This window comes from Xiphophorus couchianus, chromosome 21, assembly GCF_001444195.1.
Source record: "Xiphophorus couchianus chromosome 21, X_couchianus-1.0, whole genome shotgun sequence".
NCBI classification, from domain to species: domain Eukaryota; kingdom Metazoa; phylum Chordata; class Actinopteri; order Cyprinodontiformes; family Poeciliidae; genus Xiphophorus; species Xiphophorus couchianus.
Window position 1 is genome coordinate 1,977,789 of NC_040248.1, and position 20,515 is coordinate 1,998,303.

A 20,515-nucleotide genomic window follows, 5' to 3' on the forward strand; every position below is an offset into this window, starting at 1 on the left:
CAGTGTTTTCAGTGATCCTGTTTCATGGACACATTTTTTAAAAAATCATTTATGAAAATGTTCCATGTTCGTCTCCACGTGCAGCAATGCAGGCCAGTTAATTCTGCTTTTATTTCTAAACTTTGGTCACTATAATTCGTTATTTTCAGATAATCCTGTCAGTTTTCTGAAAATAGTTCAACTTTAAAAGTTTTATTGCTCAGACTGTGTTGGGCTTCTGTAACATTTATGTTGATTTTTATTTGTTGTGATATTTCTAATCTCCAGAGTAGAAACATTTCTCTCTCTCTCACAACTGATTCTGTAATTAATCACTTTTCTCTCATTTCTTTGTAGTTTTTATTCATCAAAGGAGTCAAATGTTCATGTTTGTGCTGAAAAACAAAAGTTTCAGAAGTTTTTTGCTCTTTTGTTTTGAACAGTTCATGCATAATAAATGTATAATTCTCTATCTGGCAGCAAAACTCTTAGATCCCAGCGACTGACAGAAAATCAGATCTACTGACGTTTGATCGATCGCTGAGATGAAAGAGACCAAACAAGTTTTCTGCATATTTAAATCTGTTTGTTTCTGGGGATAAAATGCATCAATGAATGGAGTAATTAATAAACCAAAACGCTCTGAAGTCTTTGATTTTCAGCATCTTAGAGTTGAGAACTTTGAGATGCTAATTTTATTTTTAACGACACTTTTCTTTTTTTTCCTGCAGTTCTTTTTGTTTCTTTGGACAACAAAATCTAAATCTAAACTTCCTCAACATCCAACAGAATCCAGTCTGCATTAAAACCTGATTACTCAGATAAACGTCGATAATAAAAGTGAGTTGAAGACGAGGAGGTGAAGGTGAGAGACGGTTCTTCCTCATCCTCCTTATCAGCAGAAACAAAGATTAAAAATTAAAATCAGATGCTTAGCAAAAATATGTTTATCTCTACATATTGTTTCTCTGATGTATTTTATTTTTTAAAACTATGTATTTTATTTTTAGTTTCCTACATGCATACATTTCTTTATTTTAAAAATGTAAATGTATTGTTTATGTTCAAATATGAATATGATTTATATGAGGAAATACGGCAGAAATAACAATATACTGCTGAACAGAAAAATGGTAATATTTTCCCCAGTCAGAAATAAGAGAGAGGAATTTTAATTTGACCAATAAGACGATTTAAAAACTGAACCAAAGAGAAGTTTATCTTTTATTTATGGTTTAATTCTGATGAGCAGATTTGATTTCAGTTCAACATCTGGAAAAGGGATTTAATTTATTTATTTTGCTATTTTCTTTTAAATTATTGTTTATATGATAAAACAATTTATTAATTCTTTTCTCTTTTTTTTTAAACAGATATTTTTTCTCCCTCAAATCACAACTTCCACAGTTTATTAATATTCATATTAAATTAGTAAAAAGGTTAGTTGGTTTTTTGTTAATATTTTGAAAAACCACAATTATCAACTGGTTTGGAAACCTGAAAATTAAGATGAATATCAAGAAAACAAAAAATGGTTTATTGGCAAAACTCAACGTCTTTCAAATGTTCTGAATAAATGACACAAAATCATCAGAATAGTGAAATCAAACTAATATTATATAGATTTTTCCTCTCACTGACAGCTGCTGCCTCAGATTAATTCATAGTTCTGGACGGTTCAGTAACTTTGTGTTTTACAGTTCAGGATTGATCTGCACCTGCAGAGCCTCACCTCCATGTCTGCATGGACCAATCAGAGAAGAGCGAGCCTCTGATTGGAGGATGGAGCAGGAGCGGCACCAGAACCGTCCTGAGTGGAAGGAGCAGCAGCTGAAATCTGGATGTTTGACCCAAATTCTGTCATTCGGGATGAAACCAGGAAGAATTTGTGCAGCTCCACTTTCTCAGGACTAAAGTCTCCCCGGTCTCTGAAAGTTTCTCCTCCTCTCTGAATATTTCTACACACCTGTGATGAGAACCAGCTGGTTCTGGAGGTCCACCTTCTGCCTGACGCTCCTCCTCCAGCCCGGATCGGCTCAGCATGAAGACGGGAGTTCGGTTCTGGAGCCCGGCTTCTGCCAGCCCATCTCCATCCCGCTCTGCACCGACATCGCCTACAACCGGACCATCATGCCGAACCTGCTGGGTCACACCAACCAGGAGGACGCGGGCCTGGAGGTCCACCAGTTCTACCCTCTGGTCCAGGTCCAATGTTCGGCGGAGCTGCGGTTCTTCCTGTGCACCATGTACGCGCCGGTGTGCACGGTGTTGGACCGGGCCATCCCGCCCTGCAGGTCTCTGTGCGAACAGGCCCGGAACGGCTGTGAGGAGCTCATGAACAAGTTCGGCTTCCAGTGGCCGGACCGGCTGCGCTGCCAGAACTTCCCGCTCCACGGAGCCGGAGAGATCTGCGTGGGTCAGAACAGGAGCGATTCTGAAGGTCCGGCCGAGCCGAACCCGACCGCCCGGCCTCCGTTCCTCCGGAGCAACCAGCGGTTCTCCTGCCCCCCGCAGCTCCAGGTTCCGTCCCGCCTCAGCTACCGCTTCCTGGGGGAGGAAGACTGCGGGGCTCCGTGCGAGTCCGGCAGACCCGGCGGACTGATGCACTTCAGCCAGGAGGAATTAAAGTTCAGCCGGGTCTGGGTCGGGTTCTGGTCCATTTTGTGCTGCGTCAGCACGCTCTTCACCGTCCTGACGTATTTACTGGACAGGAGGAGGTTCGTCTACCCGCAGCGGCCCATCATCTTCCTGTCTGGCTGCTCCTTCATGGTGGCGCTGGCCTACAGCGCCGCCTTCCTGCTGGAGGACAAGGCGGTGTGTGTGGCCCGGTTCAGGAAGGAGGGGTACCGGCTGGTGGTCCAAGGGACGGAGAAGGACGTCTGCACCGTCCTGTTCGTCGTCCTCTACTACTTCAGCATGTCCGGTTCCGTGTGGTGGGTCGTCCTGGGCTTCAGCTGGTTCCTGTCCGCCGGGATGAAGTGGAGCCACGAGGCCATCCAGGCCCGCTCTCAGTACTTCCACCTGGCAGCCTGGCTGGTTCCGGCGCTGAAGACCGTCCTGGTGCTGGCTGTGGGCCGGGTGGAGGGCGACCTGCTCAGCGGGGTCTGCTCTGTGGGAGCCTACAGCCTGGAGGGCCTGCGGGGATTCATCCTGGCGCCGCTCTCCGTCTCCCTCCTCATCGGCGCCTCCTTCCTGCTGGCCGGCTTCGTGTCGCTGCTCCGGGTCCGGTCCATCATGAAGCACAACGGCACCGAGACGGAGAAGCTGGAGAGGCTGATGGTGCGGATCGGCGTCTTCGGCTCGGTCTACACGGCCTCCACAGCGGCCGCCATCGCCTGCCTGCTGTATGAAGAGGCGCTTCGGCCGCAGTGGGTCGCCGCCTGGCGGATGCAGACCTGCAAACACTTCGCTGTGCCGTGCCCGACCCGAAACACACCGCCGGTCTCGCCGAACTTCACGGTCTTCATGATCAAGTACCTGACGACCTTCACGGTGGGGATCGGCTCTGGATTCTGGGTCTGGTCCGGGAAGACGCTGCGGACGTGGCGCCGCTTTTCCAAGAGAGCGAACCTGAACGGAGAGGCGGCGGCGTGGAGGTGAAGCTTCTGGACCGGATCCGAACCGGCAGGAACACAAACCCAAAGTGGATCTACCGAACCCAAACTAACTGATGGAGGTTTTATTTTCACTGTATTTTACACTGAAAAAACACAAAATGTTCCTAGTGTTTAGTTTCTAGTTCAAATATTTTAATACACTTGAAAAACCAAACTAATGTAGAAGCAACTTTTCACCCAGAGTGACTTTCAAGTCAATAATTCCTAAATATTGATGACATTTTGAATATCAAATTATTTGGGGCAGCACGGTGGAGCAGTTGGTAGAGCTGTTGCCTTGCAGCAAGAAGGTTCTGGGTTCGATTCCCGACCCGGGGTCTTTCTGCATGGAGTCTGCATGTTCTCCCTGTGGATGCTGGGATCTCTCCGGGTTCTCCGGTCCAAAAACATAACTGTCAGGTTAATTGGTCTCCCTAAATTCTCCCTAGGGGTGTGTGTGTGTGTGTGCGCATGGTTCTGTGTCCTGTATGTCTCTGTGTTGCCCGGCGACAGACTGGTGACCTGTCCAGGTGACCCCGCCTCTCACCCAGAACCAGCAGCAGAACCTCCTGACCTCATTAGGGGTCAAGATGTTAGAAAATGGATCAAAATTGTTGATATTTTAATATTAAAAATATCAAAAATAAACTTGTAACAAATACTTTTTCATCAAGATTAAGGAATTATTGACAATTATTGATAATTTGTCTAAAACCTGATTTATTTTTCTTTAACATCCCAGTTGTTTCTACTGTTTTTTATATTTATTGAGATATACGTCTCTATTATTATTAAACTGTTTGACACGTTTCTTTAGTTGCTATTTTTTAAGTTTCATTTTGCTTCCTTTCATGCACAATGATAATAAAAGTTATTCTGTTCCTGATTTCAAGTCTTAAAAAATGTTTGCACCAGAAACTCAACAAAAAAAAATACACTGTAAGATTTTCTTCTTTTCTTTTCTCAGATTTTTGTCAACATTTGAAACATTTTTACCTTTTAAAATGATCAGTTTATATGAAATGAAATCAGTTTTGACTGAACAGGCGGCTGAATCTTTCTGATTAACTCTCAATGTTCCAGTTTGTTTAACATCTTTTGTAAAAGCAGTTGGAGCTCAGGTTCTGTGGTTCTCAGGTTCTGTGGTTCTCAGGTTCTGTGGTTCTCAGGTTCTGTGGTTCTCAGGTTCTGTGGTTCTCAGGTTGTCTTTGTTTCATCCAAAAGTTTATTTACAGAAAGAAAATAAAAACTTAAATCTAAAGGGAACCGTTGAGTTCTGGAGCAGACAGAAGGATGATCAGTCAGTCTGTCGTCACGTTTTAAATCCCAGAGATCTTTGTTCTCCGGCTGGTTTTGGTGCTAAAGTTTTTCTGCAGAGTCGTTTTGCTCAACCAGCCGATGGGTTTTACCTCCCAGATGGAGACGAAATGTTTTCCTCCTCAGAGCAGCAGGAGGAACGTCAGGACGTCAGGATGTCCTGAAGGGTGGGAGACAAATTAGATGCTATTTTAAACTTAAACTGACTTCAGCATCACGATTCTTACATATTCCCACGTTTCTGTTCTAGTTATTAAAATAAGTACAATAAATGTCGATCATTGTATCTGACATCACAGCATGTTGGGGTCATGATGAGTGAAATGACCTTTGTTCCTTCAGGAAGCGCAGCAGCAGGAAGGCAGCTGTTCCTGTCAATAAAGCAACAGCAGCAACAGCAGCAACAGCAGCAACCCAGGAGGAACCTGGAACCAAATCACCACAAATCCTTTCAGAATAAAAGCTTTAGCTCTAAATACAAGCTTCTTCAAAGGCTGTAGCAGTCAGTATTACAGCGATTTGAAGGAAAGCTCTGACCAAAGACACTCTGTCACAGAAGAACCATTTGTGGTCAAAAGTTTACATACCCTCATCATTGCCATGACAAATATGGAACTGGATTGATGCCATAACAGAAATATCTTTATCTGCATCATAAATATGAAACATTCACATTTTCTCATCTGAACATTTATTTCATATTTTTCTATATGTTGGTATTTTTAGCATTTTCCTCCTTTGTTTGCACATTATTCAGTTTGATTAGTGACCTCAGCCAGTCTGCTGGTTATATTTACATTTTAATTGCTGTTTGTATATTATATTCATATTATATTCATATTATATTCATATTATATGACGCTGCTGTTTGATTTCCTATTAAGTTACTGCAGATGAAAAGTTTGAATTTGGAGGATTTTCAGCATAAATCCTGTCAGATAAACTATTCAGGTCATTTTGATTTGATTTACTCAAATTAATTTAATTCAAATTAATTTAATTCAGTTAAATTCAATTAACTGAATTCCATATATTTGAATTAAATTCAGTTCAAGTCAATTTAGTTAAATTCGCTTCATTTCAATCTGATTCCAGTTAACTTCACTTAACTGAATTTACTAAATAAATCAAATGTATTCCATTTAATTGGAAGGTTTTTGAAGTATCATCAGATATTAGTGGGGGTGTATGTAAACATCTGAGCCTGTGTGAACTATTTTGACCTTTTGGTTCAGAGAAGATTTACTGTGATTCTCATTAATTCTCTCAGTTTGTTTTATTCACTATTTTTAAGATGATTCTGTTTCCGTGGGTTGCCAGGTTGGGTTGTTGCCAGGTTGGCTTCGTACCCGGGTGTTTCTGTATGGTCAGCATCGTGCCGCTGATCGCCGCCTCCTCCGCGTTGCTGATCTCGCAGCTGTACAGGCCCTCCTGCTGCGCGGTCAAACCCCGCAGCGTGAGGCTGCCTGACGCCGCCACGGCCTGGAGCGTGTTTCCTCCAGGCCGCCGCCACGCTGTGGCCGCCGGCCTGGAGCGTGGTTCCTGTCCGGTTCCAGCTCAGGAGGATCCGGCTGCGGTTGAACCTCCAGACGAGCCGCGTCACGGTCAGGTTCCAGGCCGAGCAGTTGATGGTCACTTCCGCTTCCGGCACGCTGACAGAAACTAAAACCAGGATGTAACGCATATTGGAAAAAATAAATAAATAAAATAATCTCTCATCAGGTGTTCAAAATGACACAGTAAAAATATTTCAATGTATTTTTATCTAGTTTTAGTGCAAATATCTTATGAAAATGTACCTGCAGGTTAGTTTTGTCTTCTTTAATACTGATTAAAAAGGACTTGTTCCACTGACAGATTATTACAAGACATTTTCCCCGAGTTCTAGGTGAAACAATCTGCAAGTGGAACTAGTACTTTTAAAAATTCAATATTAAAGAATTATTCACTTAAACAAGCTGCTGTATCTTGCTGAAAATATACTTGTGAGTTATTTTTTGCCTTATTTCAGACATAAATCCTTGTTAATATTTGGTGTTTTTGCAGTCAGGTTGATCCTGCCCTGCCTGGTGTGAAGACGGTCAGCCTCCTGCTGCTCCTCCTGGTGCTGAAGCTGCAGCTGACGGTCAGGAAGGAAACGCCCTCCGACAGCGTCAGGGAGCTGTTGATGTCGTAACGCTGCTCTGCGGTCCGGCTCACTCTGATGGCGCTCTGGACGCTGGTATTGGACGAAGCCTTAAAGGCCCAGCTGTGCTCCGGACTGGGGTAGATCCCCTCTGAGCTGCAGCTCATCCTGTTCCCCGTCTCTTCGAGTTTTAGCTCAGTGACTGGAGCTGAGAGAGAAAAGGAAAAGTGAGGATCTGTAAACGTCGCTGATTCCTGCAGCAGTTTGTGTTTCTCCTACCGTCCACCATCAGGTTGATGAATGAGTGACTGTTAGCAGCAGAGCTGTTGGTGACGCACTCATATCGGCCCTCGTCCTGAACTTTGACCTCTCTCAGCAGCAGAGAGGCGTTTCCTCTGGAGATCTGATCCCAGAACAGAGACGCTCTGTCTCTGAAGCTCTGGTCCTGCTGGTCCTGCTGACCCTGCTGGTCCTGCTGGTCCTGCTGGCCCTGCTGGTCCTGCTGGTCCTGCTGGTCCTGCTGACCCTGCTGGCTCTGATCGCTGTGAAATGAGCGGACCGGAACCGGCCGGGCCTTCAGCTGAACCCAGTGGATGTGGATCTCACCGCTGCTGTGGAAGCGACACGGCAGGACGCAGCTCTTCATGTAGACACAGGAAACATCCACGTCTGAAACAAACATGGAGACATAAAGCAAAAACTCTACAAGGTAACGGCAACAGAAAGGACTTTACAGAACAAAACAAAGCAAATAAATGATAGAAAAACAAAAAAATCACAACTTAAAACACGTCAAAACTTTTAAATACACAGAAAAACATTATCTGCACTGCAAAAACACAAAATCCTACCAAGTGTTTTGTCTAGTTTCTAGTGTAAATATCTTAGTTCACTTAAAATATGACAAAACATTTAAAGCAACAAACAGGAGAAATAAAAACCTAAATGTTGATGAAAAACTATTAGTTTCACTGTAAAAGTATTTTCCCCAAGATAAATAAAAAGATTATTTATCTTTTTTTAGGTTTGTTTTATTTCAAGAGTTCAAGATATTTAATGTAGAAACTAAACAAAAAATACTTTTGAGTTTTTGAAGTTAAATAGGAGCAGAACTGCAGAAGAGCAAAAACATGCTGAATTAATGCACATAAAATATTAGATACATCAGATATTAATATGTTAATAACAATAAAATGAAGAAAATTAATTACATTCAGCATAAACCATTAGAATAATTCATTGACAAGAATAATAATGAAGAATTCTGAATAAAAATATGAAAAAGTAAACAAATGTATTTCTTTTAATATACTGTATAAAAAACATTAAATCAAATTAAAACCTTCTTGTTCCTTTGGTCAGTTTGCTAAATTATCTCTATGTTCAGAGCAAGAAGAGATTAATTTTAATGTTCTTCATAGTTCAGACATTTTCATGATATTTGGTAAAACAGCCTTTAAACTACATAACTTGGATCGTATGTTTTTCAGTTGTGGTTGTTTAAAAATGTCCTACAGAAATGAATTTGATCTGATCTGATCTAACTGTACCAGAAAATACACTCACATGTGTGTCTTCATTTAAGGAAGTCAAACTGGGGCTTTCCCAGAATGCTAACCTCGGTTAGCTTGTAGAAATAATTTTGAACCTGAAGCAGGAGTTTAATCTCAAAGTTTCTGTGAAAATCTGATTTCAAGCATAAGATCCAGTAAATTTGATCAAGTAATCTGTAAGTTCTGAAATGCTACTGCAGAGGTAAGTTCCAGAATGAAAGGTAACTTGTAATTTCTGAACAGTAACTTGTGACTTTGAGTGAAAAATATGAGCTTCACAATGAAATGAAATGTTTCGAGTTCCAAAGTTTCCAGCACTTAAGTTAAAGTGGCAAATTAATCTTTGAGCAAACAAGATGCAGGTTTCAGAAGGTCGTAAGTCTCTGAGAAATTCAAACAAAGAAAAGTTTCAGGAAGTAACCAGTGAGTTCTGAGAAATGAATCTTTAAGCACCTGAAAGGAACCTTCAGGTTCCAGGAAGGGCTGAGAAAATAACCTGCTGGTTTCAAGAATCACCTCATAAGTTTGGGAAGAATAAGACATTTTTAATCAAATCTTAAATAGAGCATCAGTTTCATTTTAATGTGTTTAATCTTTTCTTACTGGTTGCATGTCTGACTTTAGGATGATATTTCATCTGTTCTGGAAACGAACCGAGGCGGTTCTGAAACAATAACCGTCTGAAACTGATCAATGATCATATTTACTCCAGAACTGATGATTATTTATTCTGACATGACGAATAGTGATTAATAGTGATTAAACATACAGAATAACCTGATTGTTGTTTTATATGGAGCTACCAAGACGTCTAAAGTTAGAACCCATTTAAAATCAAAGGTCTGTTATTATAATAAACATATTAATAAAATTATTTTTTTATCTGTTCATGATATAATGAGGAGATTAAATATAAATGTGCAACATGTTGGCTGTATTTCTGTAGGGAAAAATAAAATTTTTATAATTTTACTTGTAGTTTAGATCAGGGTTGTCCAAAGTGTGGGTTGGGGGCCAATTCTGGCTCCTGGACTGATTTGATTCGGTCCCAACTGCAATTTAAGAAAGACACAAAGCTGTCCTGCTAACAAAATAAACCTGGCTACTTTATTTAAAAAATAAATGCATGCTTTGTTTATTGTTAAGCAGGACATTTTTAATAAAAATATTTAATTTTGGTGCAGAATTAATTCTAAGTTGAAGATTTTTTTTTTCATGAACTGAACGTTTGGACACGACTGGGAAGATTTTATTCCCAGAGGGAAGCAGAGCTGCTGTAAGAAAATAAATAATATCAGGTTTTAACTAAAAATGAAGTTAATTCAGGTTCATCAATACAGTAATAAGAACTAAACATGGTCTGACAGTAATAAGTCAAATGTTTGTTTATGTTTTGAATATGTACATAAAATACTTACATAACGTCAAAACGTTTATTTTTATATATTCATTTGAGTGTGGAAGTAAAAACTTTTATGCTCCCAATTCTTAACCTCTTACATAAAATTACATTTATTACATGTAAAATTCAGACATAAAACATTTAAATCTGTATTTTATAAAATCTATTTAATTTTAGTTTCAGTGGATAAACAATTATTATTTCACCAAAAAACAAAACTAGCATAAATAAAAAACACCAACAATATTTTACTACTATTATTATATATTATATCCAGCAATAATCAGATGTTCATATGATAAACAGTTCATGTTAAATTATCCACATCTTTACTGATACACAGAAGCTTTTCTAGTAATTCTGAATTTAAATATTTTAACATGATTTAATTCTTAACCAATAAAAATTCTCCTTCATATTAAACAACTCCTGAATATTTTCTGGTAATTGTTTATTTCTGGCTTTGTGAAGAATTAGAGTTTTCTGTGGCTTTACTATGAAAATTAATTTTAACAACTTAGATTTTACAAATAATCTGTTGGTGTTTTCTAAATATCCGACCTTATCGATTATTGATATTGCTCTTTGTCGATGCCTGTAGTGTAGATTTGTAATTATTGCCCCAGATTATTACACAATAACTTAGACAGGGTAAAATTAATAAACAGTAAAATAATATAAACAAACATTAAAATAAAATCTGTTGTTCCTGTTTTTGTCACAAATTTAGATTAAGTTCAGTTTATATCTCAGAAAACTCATTTGGACATTTAACTAAAAAATATATTTCCAGCTTAGATCACACGTCACTTTAATAGTAATAAAGAACATGATGTTGAACTATTCTAATAATCTGTATGACATTTATCCTCCGTCAGTGAAACTTTGACTGACCTCCAGTGGAAACGGCCCACAGACCCAGAAACAGCAGAATCAGCAGAAATCCGGAGCAGCTCAACATTTTCCTGCTACATTTCATCCGACACAAAGACCTGATTGGGAGAAATGGACCAGATTCAACGGGAAGAGACAGTTTGTCTCTGGAGGACTGGTTTTTCCTGATCAATATCAAATATATGATATGTTTGCATGTAATTTTCCCTTATGGGAGCCATAGAGGACAAACTGGAGTTGTGTCAACAATCATCTGCTGCGTGACGCTCGTTACTCCGTCGCTCTGCAAACACCAGAAACATCTCAACTCATAAACTCTTTATTTGGTCTGTTAAGTTACATTTTAAAACAGATTTATTTTGATTAGCTGAATCTAAAAACTAAATGCAATGATTTAATTCAATAAATCTTAACTTTTGATACATTATTGAATAAGTTACTCCATAAGATGAACATTAAAAATTATTGCTCCAGTTAATTTGAAGTGAATTTACTTTGCACTTAGAAATTCTTTGCAGTTTTAATTTAATTAATTTTACTCAGTAATAAGATGTTTTTATATTTTACTTGCACATTTACACAAAATGTACTTTTACTTTGCAAATAAAACTTTGTTGGACATGAAGGTTCACTCCTGTTACCTAATTACATTTTACACGCATTTGTTAAATTAGAAGTTTATTAAAATAGTGCAAGATACTTGGTATGATAGATGAAGTTTGCTTGTCTTTTTAAGATTACAATCTAATTCAAAGTAACAATAAATATAAAGTGCCATTTTAAAATAAAGAAGCTAACGTAATAATTTGTTGTAAAATTGGAATAATAACCAGAAGTCATTTTTTTCAGTGTGCAGCTGCAGACATTTCCTTTTAGTGAGAAAAACAATAAACCAAATCAAAACAAAACTTCTCCTGAATTTCCAGCTTCAACATGTTGATCTGATGAACAAACGGATCTTCAGGGTAAAATCAGATATGAAACCAGTTCCTGACTTTTCTTCATCTGTTCTCTCGTTTCTTTTGGTTCCAGTTCCTGTTTGGACATCAAGCCTGGTTGGTAGTAAAACGAAGCCTGGGCCTTAAATTCAAACCGGAACATTCTCCAGCCTCACTTGCATCATCCAATCGGTGCGACTCGTTCCAAGCCACGTCACGACCAATCACCGACCGATCACTGACTGAGCTCCCGCTGATAAGAACCTCCATCCATGGCATCCATTTCCAGCCGCGCTCAACCCGCCTCCTCCCCTTCTCCACCATCGACATTCCTAACCAGCATGAGGAATGCTGATCTGAGCTTGTTGGAAGTCACAGCTCCATGTCCTCAGCCGGGCCGAGCGCCAAAGAACTTTAACTCTTTAAACCTTTTTATTCTCTGTCTTTCTCGTCTGAGTGTAGCACTACTTAATGTAGTTAAGGGACTAGATGGCACATAACACCAGAAGACTAGATTCATCTACTGGAGCTGTTGTCAGTAATCAATAAAACGATACAAAAGAATAACTGCTTTCAATATTATGTATTTTAAAGAAAAAACTTAAGTGAACACCACAAGACACAAACATACATGGAAACCAAAAAAATAAATAAATACAATATATATATATATATATATATATATATACATACAGTACTGCAGTAGATCTTCTGTATAAATGTGCACAAAGTCCTAACTTTCCCCACTGGTCAGCACATTGTCTGACCGACACACATTTAAAAGTCCATGTTTTAATTGTCCAGTTATTTAAGATGAAAAATGTCCAAGCGCAATTTGTTTCCACCAGAAAAGAGATGAATAATGGATTGTGTGTCTAGGTAATGAGACGGAGGGGAAATGTTATGGACCATCAGAATCCTACCAGACCAGTATGGAGTAACTGGTTCTCTTGGCTCCAGCCAGTGGTCAGAAACTCACCATCCTTTAACCCTAACAGGGTCACCTGGCCTGTATTGGAGTAAACAGGACCAGTAAATTACCAGCCTGCTGGTTAACTAGACTTGTTTCAGTTATTATATACAGAAATAAATGCAATTATATCCACAATCTAATCTTTCAGACAAATTAAAGATATCAGCATTCATCTCATTATCTTAAACACATATTGAATTTAAGAAGCTACAATTGATGATCAAACAATTAGCATTGGCTACCAAACAAACATTTGTGTTCACTACTCACCAATTCCATAAATAGTTCAGTTCATGACAACTTCATGGCTCCAAACTCACTGGATGTTCAGATCTACATGATTTTTTATATTGTGAGTTTTAAAAGTGCATAATAAACAAAGAGATAAACTAATTGTTTGGAAGAACAAACCTGTGGCTCCTTTGTCTCCAGCTCTCCACCTCACAGCTGACTGGGAAAGCTGGAGCAGGCCTGATTCAAGATGCAGTGATTGGCTGAATGCACTGTGACTGACTGTCACTCTAACCAATGGAGCACCAAAGGCAGGATTAAGATCAGTTTGTACCCTGGGTTACATGAGTCTCTCCAGATTGAAACTGTGTTGCAGTAAGAAAATCCTGCAGCGTAAAAAGATGATCTGTTTGATTGAAAGTGTAAATCCTGGAGCTGCTTCAGTGAAACTTTGTTTTCTGCTCCAAACTGAGCAGAAAACAAAGTTTGGTCTTTTTTTGATAAATGAATCACTGAACTGTAGTAGAAATGTGTTCCTAAGGTTTGGTTGATAGAAGAATAAATGTAAATGTTTTAAAGTTCATTTGAAAAAGGAAAATGATTTAAACATTTAGATCATGTTAGTTATATTCTGCTGCCTGTACTTCAAAATCAAACTGAAAATTTTATTTTTATTGCTGTGAATAAAACAGCAGAGATGAAGAAAAATTATTTATTAAAAGACACATATTATATTACAAGTACAGGATAATAAAGCAAAAATATTTCCAACTTTTGCATTTAAACTTCAAACAATCTTTGATGTGACAGATCTTTCCTCCAGAGTTGATCATTTCTTGTAAAATAAGGAAAACATTCATCAAATCTTCAGTCACAGGACAAAATAAATCCATATTAAAAACACATTAATGAGAAAATAATCACAACATTTCAGGAAAAAATATAATTGAACAAATTCTATAAACTTCAAATAGATTTTACAAAGATGTTTGTGGAGGTTTTCTAGGATTCAGCTGCTCTTGTAAAGGATAAAGCAAAACTGTGGAATAAATTTTTATTTTGCATCTTTACATCGGAGCGCTGTGGAAGTTTTTATTTTCCTCTTCAAACAGACAGGAGTAAAATCAGCTAAATTAACCTTGTGGCAACAAAACGTTAATTGTGGTTTTGTGTATAAATTGAATTAGTGAATTTAATGCAACATTGTAAACCAAGTCTGAGCTGAGAATTTATTTTACTCACGAGTTTCCGATATTTAAATGTTTTAAAAATATAAAACATATTAGGTTTTCCTTCTTAAACCATAATGCTTTAATTGACATGATATAAAGAAAACTTTGGTGTTAGGTTGGCAGTTCATCACAGGACAAGCAACCACACACACACACACACACACACACAACCACACACACACACACACACACACACAACCACACACACACACACACACACCCCCACCCACATCCACACACACACACACACACACAACCACACACACACACACACACACACACACCAACACCCCCCCCCCCCCCCTACACACACACACACACACACACACACACACCCACCCACATCCACACACACACACACACACACACAGAGCAGTTATTAAACCATACTGACTTGATGCATAAAGACTCAGGACTCAAACCTGGAACCTTCCTGCTGTGAGGCAGCAGTTCTACCCACTGCTCCACTGTGCAGCTCGTTCCTTTGACAGGAAACGTCAGGATTGTTCTGTCCAAAATACTAAATCTGTATTTTTATTGTGAGCCATGTAGCTTCTCTCATTGCTCCTTATTAGATTAATCACAAAAAAAGAGACAATTATATTGTCAAAAATAATTTATTTTTACCAAAACGTCACTTATTGAAATCCAGGACTGCAGAGTTTTCATTCAGCTGCAGCTTCATGTGAACTTTCACGATTCTGAAGTTCAACGTCTCTGTGAAATTCAAGATCAAAATATTAAAATTATTCTCTGATCAATATCAGGTTTCCAAAAATTCACCTTAATTTTATGAGTTTTAGCCTGAAAACATTTTTAGGACAAGAACTGTCCATCATCTGGTCATGAATGTGTAAAATCTTTACTCACTGTGCAGCTTGAGCTCCTCCTGCTGTGGAGATGAAAAAATAAAGTTAATAATAAAATTATTGAAATACAGAAATCAATCAATTTGTTATTTTACCGTTTTTCCAGTATTTCTTATAAAAGATTTTTGCTGCAATGATAATCAAAATGATCAAAACAACAACAACCACAGCAATGATGATGCCGTTATGACTCTCTGAAATACAAAACAGGAAAGTTTTACTGAATTAATATTTTTTATTAAAAAGTTAATGTTTGTAGTTTTCTGTCATTCAGAATATCATGACCTTTGACCTCACCTTGGTTTATCCTCACAGAGGTCCTTGTAATAATCGTCTCGTCTTGGTTGCTGAGTTGGCAGGTGTAGACCCCCTCCTGCTGTGATGTCATATCCTGTAAGGTGAGGCTTCCTGACCTTGACACGTCCTTCACATGTTTCCTCCAGGCCTCTGAGACTCTGGGGGAGACGCTGGGCTCCGTCTGACTCAGGATGCTCTGATTGTTGAACCTCCAGACCAGGCTGGCTGCAGACCAGCTGGAGTCAGAGCAGTGGATGGTTGTTGTCCTGTAGGGGGCGCTGGTCACTGCTGGAAGGAAGCAAACAGGTTGTAGAAGAAAGTTTAGAGTGAAAGGTTTTAATCCAGCTCATCGCTGCATGTTTTGATACCATGAAAGGATTCTGGTAAAGTTTTATAAAGTAATCTTCATCTAAAATTAAAGTTAACAAGAAGCTTCATGACCAAAGAAAGTAAATACTCACATAGTTGCTTCACAGTAAATTTCTTCCTGTTGCTCCTGGTTCTGATGGTGCAGCTGTAGGACAAACCTGGATTTTCATCTGGAACCGTCAGAGAGCTGCTGATGTCATAAAGCTTCTCCTCAGTCTGATGGACTGTGGTTCTGTTCTGCAGAGTCGTGTTGGATGGAGGCTCAGTGGACCAGGTGAGTTCAGGTTGAGGGTAGATCCCCTCTGAGCTGCAGGTGATCCTGTTTCCATCCTGATGGATTCTGATGTCAGAGACTGGAGCTGCAGGAGAAACATTTGATTGAACCTCATCAGCCTTTTTCCTTGCATCTCAATGGATGAAGATACTTTCAGTAAATAATGCAGCTGCACTGCAAAAACACAAAATCTATCCAAGTATTTTTGGTTTGATTTTATTATTAAGTTTTTATTGACTTAAAAAAGCTCCTATCTTGCTGGAAAGTTACTTGTCATTTTGTTTTGTTTTATTTCAGCTCTACTAAGATTAGACAAAAACACTTGGTACAATTTAGTATTTTTGCAGTGTTTAACATTTGGATCTCCATCTTAGCATCAGCATTTCATCTCAGTAAATCTGAATCTGACCAAAAGGTTCATTTATTTCAGTCATTCAGGTCAAAAAGGAAAATAACATTCAATTCATTAGAAACAGAAGCAGATGAATTAAAGCATTAAATTCTGCTAGTTAAATTCAGTTTAACCTACCATCAATGTTGAGGTTAATATTTGTCTCCCTGAATCCTTTGGTGGAGCTCCTGAAACATTTATATCTGCCTTCATCCTGAGGCTTCACTCCCGTTATTAGAAGTGAGAGGTTATTTCTGGGAAACTGGTCTTTGAATAGGAAGGTTCTGTTTCTATAGAGCTGGTTCTGGTCCCCCAGCTGGTCTTGGTTTTGGTAGAAGGAGTGAACATTTAGGTTTCTTCCTGTATAAAACCAGTGGAGAACTAATTCATCTCCATTTGTTAAAGTACAGGGGAGGATGCAGCTCTGCATGTAGAGACAGGACACGTCTGTATCTGTAAGACAGTAAAGATCAACATCAGAATGAAATCATGATCTATTCAGTTTGACTGAAGTGAATCAGATCATGAATAAAAACTGCTGTTGGTGCTAAATGTGTGAGTTTATTTGCCCTCTTAAATCTCTAAAAACAAAGAAAGAATCTCAGCTAAAATAACTTCACCAAATAAATAGAATATCTCTGACGAACGAACGATGTTTGCATTTAAATAAAATGTAATAAACACATGTAGGGAAGGTCCAGATACGTTCTGTTTACCACTGCAGCCACATGGCGCCGGGCAGCTGAAACACCTTAATCCTTCACTGAGGATCAAACTCATCTAAAACTGGAAGCAGAACTGAAAACACTCACCTGCTGAGGAGAAAGTTGAGCAAAAATACTTTGTGATCACAAGAATCACAAAGTTTTTCACTCCAGAATGTTTCCGCTGCATTTTGTGTGAAGCAGACGATTTCTAAAACTTTATCATCTGTTCTAGTTTCTGTTCTTCCTTTAGTGAAACATGTTGAGACCTGAAAGGAATGAAAACAGTCTGTGGTTCAAGTACCAATCAGGAGTCAGATTTCCTGAATCTCTCACTGACTTGGTTTTGCATGTTGACAGTAAAATATGTTTTGTTTTCACAAAAAAACAAAACATGTTTTACTGTGTTTTATCCTGGATTTCCAGGAAAAAAACATGTTTATTACTCTACAAATGTTTTAAAAAATAAAGCCCAGAATGACTGAATCCAATAAGTTGGATTCAGCTTAAATCCATTTTGTTGCAAACTCAGACGTCGGCACACCCACCCTGGACTGGTAGCTTTTCTGTTTTTTACCTCAGAGTGGCCAACTTTCTATTATTTCTTTCTCTATTTGATACAGAAGGGCCTCCCACACTTCCCAGATCTGTGCCTTCTGCCGATACAACAGTACAACATATAAAGATTATAGATTCTTTGTTTTTGTGTTTTGTGTTAAACTAAAGCTATTAAAAACTACATATAATCAAACTAATAAAATGAATAATTATGAAGTGTTAATTTTCTTACAACTTTAGATTTCTACTGGCCAGTATGGGGATTGAACCCATGACCTCTGCTTTATTAGCAACACACTCTAACCAGCTGAGCTATCCAGCCATAGACATTGTTAAGCTTTCATAGATTTAAGAAAAACTTAGGTAATCTTGACAAAAGTGCTAATATTCAAACTCAACATGCATAAAGGTATACTTTGCAGCCTATTCCTATTTTGAAGTGTTGATTGTCTGAAAGACGTTTGGCCGGTGTGGGGATTGAACCCATGACCTCTGCTTTATTAGCACACCGCTCCCAGCTGAGCTAACCTACCTTACATAATGATGAGGTTGCACTGGTTTAAGAAAAACTTACATGAACTTAACTGAAGATTTGAGTAAAGAGCTGATATTTTAATATTTTAATAAATCCACATGTATAATAGTTACGGTTCATTAGATGGTAAAAATCTGATATTCTAAACTACAAGCTAAACTCCTGAACTTGTTTGGTTCCAGAGAATCTGGTGGTTCCTGAACTCATCAGACGGACGGTGGTTTGTGTTGTGATTGCAGCAGCAGCAGCTGGATTCATAATGTTCTACAAGAAGAAAATGGAGGAAAGTGAAGCTCTGCAGCTTTAACCCTTTCATTCACATTCAGAGAGTGGTTTTGTTTTAATGCCATTCTCACATTTTACCCGTCAAGATGATTCATGAGCTTTGATGTAGTTTCACAAAATGATCAGCTCTTCATGTTCTTCAGGTGATTCTCATGTTTGGAGACATTTCTGTTTTTATTTTTATGATGATTTCATCTCCTGCCCAGCAGGGGGCGCAGCTAAATATATTCTTTATATTCTACCAGCTAAACTTTCTCAGAACTTTATCAATAAAATGTTTATTTCTGTAGAAAATCAATTTTATTACATAAATAGCTGATATATGAGCTTTGATGTAGTTTAACAAAACAATTAGTTATTCATGTTCTTTTGTTGTTTCTCACATTTGTAAATATTTGTTGTTTTTTTCCTAAATATGATGATTTTATAGTTTCATCTCCTGCCCAGCAGGGGGCGCAGCTAAATATATTCTTTATATTCTACCAGTTTCTCATAAATGTATCAATAAAATGTTTATCTCTGAAGATTTTTTAAAATTATTTCTTATGTTACATAAATTTTGTTCTTCAATAAACCAACTAAAAATTTAAATGTCTCATTTTTCTAACAATGTAACATGAATCATAAAAAGACATGCGGTTATAAAATTATAAAACGTTCATTATTTTGCTACAAAAATTATTTCATATATTTTTATTGAAACAGAAATATAAATCTTTCTCCTGTTATGAATAAATGAGGGAAACTTTAGATTCAACAACATCAGCAAACTCAGAGGAGAAACATTTAATTTAAAAGTGATGGAACAATAACAGATCACATCATAAATATGGAATAGTTAACAACTGAAATGGTCATTAACATAAAAAAATAAAATTGGTCTTTTGTCAGATTAAGTTTAGCTGTGAAATATTTCTCAACCTGCCAAATATTAATTTGACTGAAATTAATATTTGGTTCACAAAATGAAATAGTGCAGTTCAGTGCAGCTCAGTTTGGTATATAAATATAAAACCAAAGAAAATTATCTTCCAGATCCAGTCAAATCGCTTTGATTCAGATCTACAGTTTTATTTTAACTTTAAGAAAACATTCCTAACAGAACTATGGCTGGCATAGTTCTGTGCCAGCCATACGCATACTATGTGTATGTGTATACACATATGCTAAATCATCAATCATCAATTGATGAGTTTGAAATCATCAATGATTGCAAACTCCAAACATTCACTATAAATGAGTATTTAGGGTTGGATCATTGATGATTTCAAATATAAATTTGGTTTCAGCTGTTGAGGGTTAACTGCATCACTTTAGTCCACTGGGAATAAAATGGAAAATATTTCTTAACAGTTTTCTTCATCACTGTTAAGGGAATCATAATGTTATAATTATCATTAACTTTAAATCTTAGACCAGCCTAAAATGGAAACTTCACCTCCAAACATCAACAACAGGTATGAGACCAGATCAACACAGCTGCCTCCCAAAATGACCCAGAAACCAAAATTTATGTCCAAAGTTTTAATAGTCATGAAATGAATGAATTGTTTGTTCAGTACAAACAGGATGAAAGTATCTGACTCAGTTATAAAGGCTCAGGTTTGCTGCTGCGCATCAACATGTCATGATGCTGCATGGTGCTGTTTGAACCTGAGGAGAGTAAGGGCGCCACCTGGTGGTGAGTTGTTGCCACATTAGAAGCTCCAGAGAAATGTGTTCCTGAGTGGTGCCAATGGTTTCACATGTTGTTGATGTGCGTTACTGACTTATAAAGTAATTCTTTACTATTCATTGTACTAAGGTAGTTTCTTCTTGTGTTGTGTTGATATTTATTAAACTGTTATTAGCATGCTATATAAAGCTTTCCACCCATGAGCACATGTTGTGTAATTAGTGAAATATTTTGGTTATTTTACTTCTGTTTCTATGTGCTGTTATTAGTATTTGTTTCTGCCTTGGTATGCCTGGTAAATATGACTTTAAGTCATTT

General features: G+C 38.0%; 1 protein-coding gene and 1 pseudogene across 1 annotated transcript; one reads left to right on the top strand and one right to left on the bottom strand.

Annotated features, from left to right (window-relative positions):
• The first annotated feature begins 978 nt into the window (after positions 1-978).
• Positions 979-3,688, top strand: LOC114136440 (frizzled-7-A-like). Its single transcript, XM_028004434.1, has one exon. The coding sequence runs from the start codon at positions 1,951-1,953 to the stop codon at positions 3,577-3,579; it is 1,629 nt and encodes a 542-aa protein (XP_027860235.1). The 5' UTR covers positions 979-1,950; the 3' UTR covers positions 3,580-3,688.
• Positions 3,689-4,346: 658 nt separating this feature from the next.
• Positions 4,347-17,413, bottom strand: LOC114137190 (uncharacterized; annotated as a pseudogene).
• Positions 17,414-20,515: the final 3,102 nt, after the last annotated feature.

What these genes read in the sequence shown, in the direction of transcription:
- LOC114136440 (XM_028004434.1), top strand. Translation starts at nt 1,951, where the DNA reads ATGAGAACCAGCTGGTTCTGGAGGTCCACCTTCTGCCTGACGCTCCTC.